This window comes from Pelodiscus sinensis, chromosome 19, assembly GCF_052426305.1.
Source record: "Pelodiscus sinensis isolate ZL-2025 chromosome 19, ASM5242630v1, whole genome shotgun sequence".
In the NCBI taxonomy this organism is placed as follows: domain Eukaryota; kingdom Metazoa; phylum Chordata; order Testudines; family Trionychidae; genus Pelodiscus; species Pelodiscus sinensis.
This window is the reverse complement of record NC_143070.1, coordinates 1,784,546-1,792,733: the sequence shown is the minus strand read 5'-3', so window position 1 is coordinate 1,792,733 and position 8,188 is coordinate 1,784,546. Positions and strand designations below refer to the sequence as shown.

Below are 8,188 nucleotides of genomic sequence, written 5' to 3'. Positions count from 1 at the left end.
GTGCACACACACACACACACCCCCCATTGGTGCATTGTGCACACACACACACACACCCATTGGTGCATTGTGCACACACACATACACACACACACGCACCCATTGCTGCATTGTGCACACACACACACACACACACACACACACCCATTGCTGCATTGTGCACACACACACACACACACACACACAAACCCATTGGTGCATTGTGCACACACACACACACACACACGCACACACACCCATTAGTGCATTGTGCAGACTCAGGAGGAACTGGGGTCTCTTGTGCCTCTCTGGTACGTTTCCTCCTTTCTCCCAGGCTACCTGCCCCTTCCTTTTCTCAGCCCCCCCCCCCCGTGTGCCTGGCTCCATGCTCAGTGGAGAGAGGCGGGAGGTCCGTGGGGCGGGGGAGCTCTCCCGGGGGGGCAGGGGGCACTGCCCTGAGGAAGTCGTTGTGGGGCTGCCCCGGCCGGTGAGGGCGATCGCCCCACCCAGCGCCCGCCCCGTGGGTCGGGCAGGGCCGCTATAAACGGTGGAGCCGCTCGTCTTAGGGTGCAGCTGGGACGAGAGCATCTGTGCAGGGATGGGGCAAGGTAGGAGGAGTTGGGGGGTGGCAGGAGGAGGGGGAATAAGGGGGTTCCAAGGTGGGGAGTGGGGCAGGCTGGGAGCCAGGATGCCTGGGTTCTCTGCCGGTTCGGGGAGGGGAGTGGGGGCCAGTGGTTAGAGCGGGCGGGGAGCTGGCGGGGGGGGGATCCCGTGAGGTTCCAAGCTCTTCTCCCTTCCCTGCAGGTGTCAGCAACAGCGGCCTGATCACCGGCGCCATCATCGGTAACAACAACAGCGGGAACACCATCATCTCCCTGATGGCACCGAACGCCACCTGTGAGTAGCGGGGGGGGGGGGGTAGCGGGGGGGTCCCCGGTGGCGCTGACTCCCCGTCTCTCCGCAGTGTACCTGGGCTCGTCCCACCTGTGAGTAGCGGGGGGGGGGTAGCGGGGGGGTCCCCGGTGGCGCTGACTCCCCGTCTCTCCGCAGTGTACCTGGGCTCGTCCCACCTGTGAGTAGCGGGGGGGGGGGTAGCGGGGGGGGGTCCCCGGTGGCGCTGACTCCCCGTCTCTCCGCAGTGTACCTGGGCTCGTCCCACCTGTGAGTAGCGGGGGGGGGTAGCGGGGGGGTCCCCGGCGGCGCTGACTCCCCGTCTCTCCACAGTGTACCTGGGCTCGTCCCACCTGTGAGTAGCGGGGGGATGCAGGGGGGGTCCCCGGCGGCGCTGACTCCCCGTCTCTCCACAGTGTACCTGGGCTCGTCCCACCTGTGAGTAGCGGGGGGGATGCAGGGGGGGTCCCCGGCGGCGCTGACTCCCCGTCTCTCCGCAGTGTACCTGGGCTCGTCCCACCTGTGAGTAGCGGGGGAGGGGGTAGCGGGGGGGTCCCCGGCGGCGCTGACTCCCCGTCTCTCCGCAGTGTACCTGGGCTCGTCCCACCTGTGAGTAGCGGGGGGATGCAGGGGGGGTCCCCGGCGGCGCTGACTCCCCGTCTCTCCGCAGTGTACCTGGGCTCATCCCACCTGTGAGTAGCGGGGGGGGGATGCAGGGGGGGTCCCCGGCGGCGCTGACTCCCCGTCTCTCCGCAGTGTACCTGGGCTCGTCCCACCTGTGAGTAGCGGGGGGGGGATGCAGGGGGGTCCCCGGCGGCGCTGACTCCCCGTCTCTCCGCAGTGTACCTGGGCTCATCCCACCTGTGAGTAGCGGGGGGGGGATGCAGGGGGGGTCCCCGGCGGCGCTGACTCCCCGTCTCTCCGCAGTGTACCTGGGCTCGTCCCACCTGTGAGTAGCGGGGGGGGATAGCGGGGGGGTCCCCGGTGGCGCTGACTCCCCGTCTCTCCGCAGTGTACCTGGGCTCGTCCCACCTGTGAGTAGCGGGGGGGGGATACAGGGGGGGTCCCCGGCGGCGCTGACTCCCCGTCTCTCCGCAGTGTACCTGGGCTCGTCCCACCTGTGAGTAGCGGGGGGGTAGCGGGGGGGTCCCCGGCGGCGCTGACTCCCCGTCTCTCCGCAGTGTACCTGGGCTCGTCCCACCTGTGAGTAGCGGGGGGGGGATGCAGGGGGGGTCCCCGGTGGCGCTGACTCCCCGTCTCTCCGCAGTGTACCTGGGCTCGTCCCACCTGTGAGTAGCGGGGGGATGCAGGGGGGGTCCCCGGCGGCGCTGACTCCCCGTCTCTCCGCAGTGTACCTGGGCTCGTCCCACCTTTGAGTAGCGGGGGGGTAGCAGGGGGGGTCCCCGGCGGCGCTGACTCCCCGTCTCTCCGCAGTGTACCTGGGCTCGTCCCACCTGTGAGTAGCGGGGGGGGGTAGCGGGGGGGTCCTGGCGGCGCTGACTCCCCGTCTCTCCGCAGTGTACCTGGGCTCGTCCCACCTGTGAGTAGCGGGGGGGGGTAGCGGGGGGGTCCCCGGCGGCGCTGACTCCCCGTCTCTCCGCAGTGTACCTGGGCTCGTCCCACCTGTGAGTAGCGGGGGGGGGTAGCGGGGGGGTCCCCGGCGGCGCTGACTCCCCGTCTCTCCGCAGTGTACCTGGGCTCGTCCCACCTGTGAGTAGCGGGGAGGAGGGTAGCGGGGGGGTCCCCGGCGGCGCTGACTCCCCGTCTCTCCGCAGTGTACCTGGGCTCGTCCCACCTGTGAGTAGCGGGGGGGGAGGCAGGGGGGGTCCCCGGCGGCGCTGACTCCCCGTCTCTCCGCAGTGTACCTGGGCTCGTCCCACCTGTGAGTAGCGGGGGGGGGGGATGCAGGGGGGTCCCCGGCGGTGCTGACTCCCCGTCTCTCCGCAGTGTACCTGGGCTCGTCCCACCTGTGAGTAGCGGGGGGATGCAGGGGGGGTCCCCGGCGGCGCTGACTCCCCGTCTCTCCGCAGTGTACCTGGGCTCGTCCCACCTGTGAGTAGCGGGGGGGTAGCGGGGGGGGTCCCCGGCGGCGCTGACTCCCCGTCTCTCCGCAGTGTACCTGGGCTCGTCCCACCTGTGAGTAGCGGGGGGATGCAGGGGGGGTCCCCGGCGGCGCTGACTCCCCGTCTCTCCGCAGTGTACCTGGGCTCGTCCCACCTGTGAGTAGCGGGGGGGGGATGCAGGGGGGGTCCCGGCGGCGCTGACTCCCCGTCTCTCCGCAGTGTACCTGGGCTCGTCCCACCTGTGAGTAGCGGAGGGGTAGCGGGGGGGTCCCGGCGGCGCTGACTCCCCGTCTCTCCGCAGTGTACCTGGGCTCGTCCCACCTGTGAGTAGCGGGGGGATGCAGGGGGGGTCCCCGGCGGCGCTGACTCCCCGTCTCTCCGCAGTGTACCTGGGCTCGTCCCACCTGTGAGTAGCGGGGGGGGGGTAGCGGGGGGGTCCCCGGCGGCGCTGACTCCCCGTCTCTCCGCAGTGTACCTGGGCTCGTCCCACCTGTGAGTAGCGGGGGGGGGGTAGCGGGGGGGTCCCCGGCGGCGCTGACTCCCCGTCTCTCCGCAGTGTACCTGGGCTCGTCCCACCTGGAGCTGGCGGCCGCCCCGGAGCAACTGGCCTCTTGGAGCAGCGCAGAGGAGACCTGGGTCCTGCAGTCCGAGTGCGCCAGCCGAGAGTCGGGTGAGGGCCGGGCCCCCTCCCCTCGCTCCCCAGGCTGGGACACCCCTCGCTCAGCGGGCACCCGGCCCCCCCTTCCTCGGCAAATGGGGGGCAGCCGCGTTCCCTGGACACGGCCCAGCCCCCCGGAGACAGGCTGCAGGGCAGACGGACCCTGGGACCCGCATCCCCCGGCCTGAGCTGCTGCTCGGGGCAAACTGCCCCCGGCCCAGAGCCCCCCCCCCCCGGGGGGACCAGCCCAAATAGCTCCCAGAAATGGCGCCCACAGCCCTGGGTCTTGGGGAGCAAAACACTGGGGTGAGGGCAGGGGAGGAGCCAGAGGCTGGAGGTGGGGGGGGATCCAGCGAGTGTCTGGTGCTGGCAGCCACATGGTGAGTGGGGGGCAGCACGGGGGGGACGCGAGGGGTGGGGAGAAGGGACGTGGGGTCCCCCCAGTGACTCTGACCCCCCCGTCTCTCTCCAGTGACGCTCAAGCCGGGGTCTCTGTACCGGCTCCCTGCGGATCGAGAGGTCCAGGACCCGGAGAGCACCGTGAGGGAGACCTGTGAGCAGCGCTGCCAGAGCGGGGGGAGCAGTCCCCGGGGGGGGTCTGTGCTCACCAGGCCCCAGCTCTGCCTGGTCCTTCTCCTCCAGCCTGGGACATGTCCCCTGGGCCCCCCGCCTGGATCCAGGCCCATCTGGCCGGGGGAGACGCCCCAGTGTCCCCTCTGCCTCACGGGGCCCTTGGTAGCCCCCCATCCCCACGGCTGTAAGGCCCCCACTCCTGCCCCCACCATTCCCAGGTTCTGGGCTCGGTGCCGCTTGGTCTCTCCCAGTTCTAGCCGGGTGGGGGCCGTGGGGCAGGGGCGTCCTCCCCCCTGCGCTGCTGGACTCTCCCCCAGCGGTACCCTGCCCAGCTCTGGTGTGTGGGCCCATCGTCCCTCCCCCCCAGCCCTGCCGAAGCCCAAACACATCCCAGAAATGTCATCAACAGTCCTGGGGCCTGGGAAGCAAAACCCTGGGGTGAGGGCAGGGCTGTGCCGGGTGGGAGCGGGACCCTGGGGTCTCCCTGGCTCGGGGAGGGGAGTGGGGGCCAGTGGTTAGAGCAGGGGGACCGGGAGAGGGACTCCTGTGTCCTTCCTCTAATTCGCGGGGGGGGGGGGAGGGAGCGCAGCATTCACGGCCCTGCCAGCTGTGAGTATCTGGGGGAGGTGCACGGGGTACGGGGAGAAGGGACGTGGGGTCCCGGAGCCGGGGACTCTGACCCCCCCCCCCCGTCTCTCTCCAGTGACGTTCAATCTGGCCTTTCTGTACCGGGGCTCTGCCGACGGGGCGGGGGGGGCGGAGCAGCGCGGGGGGCCGGACCCCGACGTCCAGTTCATCTTCACGCTGCCGGACGAGGCCACCCTGAAGGCTGCCGCCTCCATCCTGAAGTCCCTGAGCCGCGAGCTCACCCTGGAGGAGCTGTGGGAGCGGGTCGGCCAGAGCGGGGGTGAGAGCGGGGCCCAGACACTGTGACTCCCCCTCCGCAGCCCAGCCTGGTTCTGCTCCTCCTGCCTGGGACGTGTCTCCTGGGCCCCCCGCCTGGCTCCAGGCCCACCTGGCCGGGGGAGATGCCCCAGTGTCCCTCTGCCTCAGGGGCCCTTTCTGGGTGTTAAATGCTTGGCCATTAGTGGCTGTGATGGGGCAGCGCTGGGGGGAGGGAGCGGGGAGCCAGGGGCTGCGGGGGAGGGGGCAGGTCCAGACCTGCCCTCCAACTTTGTCCCCCAATCAGTGTTCAATGGGTGCTGGGGGGCGGGGCCCGGTGGGAGCAGGGGGCGGGGTCCGTGTGCGCAGAGCAGCTGGTCTCGGGAGTCCAGGCAGGAAGGTCCTGTCCTGGGACCAGGCCCATGGGCCGGGCGGTGCAGGGGCGATGCTGGTGGGTGGGAGGCAGCGCACGGGGGGGGGCAGGGGGAAGGGACACAGGGTCCCGGCACTGACAGCTCTGACCCCCCCCCCCCCGTCTCCCTTCAGCGGATCGCAAGGCCGAGGCCCAGCGCTTGCTGGAGCAGCGCGGAGCCGGGGGGGTCGGCTGGACCTCTGAAGACTTGGAGCTCTTCCTGGATGCTCTGGAGAGCACAGGTGAGGGCGGGGCCGCGGGGGGGGGGGGGCGCAGCTGGACCAGGGACACGGCCCTTTGGCGCAGGGCAACTCATTTGCAGTTCCGGTCGCCCTCGTTTGCCCAACTAGCTCAAACTAACGAGCTAGTGTAGACGTACCCCAGGTGACCTCCCTCCCCAGTGAGGGCCCCCCCTCTGACCCCCTCTTCTTGGGAACGTGCCTGGAGAAACCTTCCTTGTTGCCCCCACACCCCTTGCCGGCTGCAATTCCCGTTGCGCTTTCCCCTCCTGATCCCCCCCCCTGCATTCTCCACACAGGGATCTGCAAACTCTTCCAGGACAAGCGCAAAGGGGACGGTGACACAAGCACCGGGTGTGAGCTCAGCCAGAGCGGGGGTGAGTGCGGGGCCTTCGGGGGGTCTGAGTGGGGCACCGGCCGTGCGGGGGGGCTGCGGGCAGGGCTGGCAGAGGGTCAGAGGGACTCTGGCTGGGTGGGGTGGGTGGGGTGGTGTGACTGTGCGACCCCACCGAGAGTGCAGTGCCCATGGGGTGGTTGTGGGGGGCTCAGAGCTTGTACTGCGGGGCAGGACACCCCAAGCTCCCCTGCAGCTCCTGCCCCCAACATATTCCCTTCTCCCCTCCCTCCCTGTTCTCAGACCTCTTGGTCTGGACCTGCTCAGCCCCCCACCCCTCCCTCCCCCAGCCGGCCAGCTGAGCTCCCTGCCCGCGTGGGCCTCTGAGCCTCTGGGCAGGGCTCACTAAACAGCCGAGCGGCCGCGCAGCTTCCAGGGCCCTGAGCTGTCCCCTGGAGCCAGGTCCTGCCCCGGGAGCCGCCGCGCTCACGGCTCTGCCTTGTCTCCCTCCGCAGGGAAGTAGAGACGCCGGCACGGACAAGCCGCAGGTGAGAGCTGAGTCCTGCCCCGTCCCTGTGCCGCTCGCTCTGCCCCCTGGGGCCCAGCCATCTGCCCCCCGCCCCTCGGCTGCATCTGGCTCTGGGGGTGTCTGGCTTGTGTCTAGCCTGGCTCCTGGACTTGTGCCGGGGGCTGGTGGGACGTGTCCTGCACCGAGAGGGGGGCTGGGTGCAGGAGCCTCAGCCCCACTGATTTACTGGGGTTTGGCCGCCTGAGTCCCCAAGTTGCTTCTGAAAGCCCCACCCCCATGTGCCCAGGTAGCGGGCAGCTCAGGGTCTTAGCCCAGAGAGCTGGTACCAGCCCCACATGTAACCCCCCGACTTCTGCCAGATCCCTGCATCGCCCCACACCTCAGGGCTAAGTGCAGCCACTCGCCTGGGGCAGCCTCACACCCGCCCTGGGGCAGAGGGATGCTGGTACAAGGGACCAGGGGGGTCAGGGCCAGAGACTCTAACCCCCCCTTGTCCTTCGCCCTCCAGGCAGGGTGAGACCCCAGCGCCCAGGGGAAGTGAGGGGGGATCGATCATGGGGAGGTGCAGGGATGGCCCTGGGTCCCTTTCCAGAGTCCCCCAGGCCCTGCCCCTCTGACCTGCCGGCTGGGGAGCCAACCCCTGGTCACCCACAAAGGCAGGTCCCAGGCAGGGTGTCTCTGGGATGGTGGGGGCGTGGCTGGCTCCGCCCCCCCCCGAGCACCCGTGAGCCGTAAGTGTGGCCGGCGCTAAAGCCTGACCCTGCCTCTCCCTGCCTAGCTCCTGACGTGTGACGGAGCCGTCGGCCCGGCGCCCGCGGAGGATCCCGACTGAGTCTCCTGCCGGGCTCTGGACTCCCCCTCGCTGCAGCCTGCTTAGCGCCGAAGAGCAGCCCCCCCTGGGTCACTCAGCCCTGCCCCACGGCGGGTCCCCCACGAGCCCGTCACCGTGCGACTGTTCTATCCGGGCATCCTGCCTGCAACAGCGACAGTGCGGGGGTGACTGTGGGCACCGGGCAGGGCCACCCTGGGGCATCCGCTGGGGGCTGTGTGCGCTGGGGCGACCCCTACTGGCCGGTGTCTGTAGCACGGCCCAGCCGGGGGCTGCCTCAGCTCACCTAGGCCAAGACCCCACCGGCCTCACCGCTCGAGGGCAGGGGGGGAACCAGGGAAGGGAGGTTTGGGGGGAGGGGCAGTCGCTGGCTGGGAACATGAAGGGAGCAACCTAAGCGGAGGGCGAGGGCCCAGGGCGATGGACCCCCCACCCGAGGGGCTGGGGCTGCCTGGCCCTGGCTGCTGTAGCCACCTCGCGTCCCTGCTGTGCTGTGACTCTGAGAAGCAATAAACCCTCCGGATTCGCCCGGCCGGGGGAGTCTGGTCTCACTGCTCCGGGGGGCAGGGGGGACCCCGACGCGCCGACAGTCAGAAGTTCTCTCCCTTCCCTGCGTGTTAACCGGCCTGGGGTAATTCCTGGGCCCTGGGTTTTCCGGAGGGGGAGATTTCCCGGGTGAGCTCTCCTGGGTTTTCTCTGAGCACTCGGGGGGCGGCGGGTTTTATCCCCCACATCGAGGTGGTTCAGATTTGGGGGGGAAGTTTCATCCCACAGCCTGGTAGGGAAGGTTTGGGGGGTT

General features: G+C 69.9%; 1 protein-coding gene across 2 annotated transcripts; it reads left to right on the top strand.

Moving 5' to 3' along the window:
- Positions 1 to 440: 440 nt before the first annotated feature.
- On the top strand, positions 441 to 7,922 carry LOC142823530 (uncharacterized). 2 transcript variants are annotated; one of them, XM_089771683.1, is made up of 9 exons: positions 447 to 587; positions 784 to 876; positions 3,490 to 3,603; positions 4,064 to 4,144; positions 4,868 to 5,071; positions 5,593 to 5,700; positions 5,997 to 6,074; positions 6,547 to 6,579; positions 7,339 to 7,922. In XM_089771683.1, exons 1-8 carry the CDS (start codon positions 578 to 580, stop codon positions 6,552 to 6,554), a joined length of 696 nt encoding a protein of 231 aa, XP_089627809.1. In that variant the 5' UTR covers positions 447 to 577; the 3' UTR covers positions 6,555 to 6,579; positions 7,339 to 7,922. The 2 variants fall into 2 exon arrangements, with proteins under 2 accessions (XP_089627808.1, XP_089627809.1); XM_089771682.1 differs by lacking the exon at positions 6,547 to 6,579 and having other exon boundaries at positions 441 to 587.
- The last annotated feature ends 266 nt before the right edge of the window (positions 7,923 to 8,188 follow it).

Coding starts and splice junctions, on each gene's coding strand:
- LOC142823530 (XM_089771682.1), top strand. Junction 4,145..4,867: donor GAGCACCGTGAGGGAGACCT/GTGAGCAGCGCT, acceptor GTCTCTCTCCAG/TGACGTTCAATCTGGCCTTT. Junction 5,072..5,592: donor GCGGGTCGGCCAGAGCGGGG/GTGAGAGCGGGG, acceptor GTCTCCCTTCAG/CGGATCGCAAGGCCGAGGCC.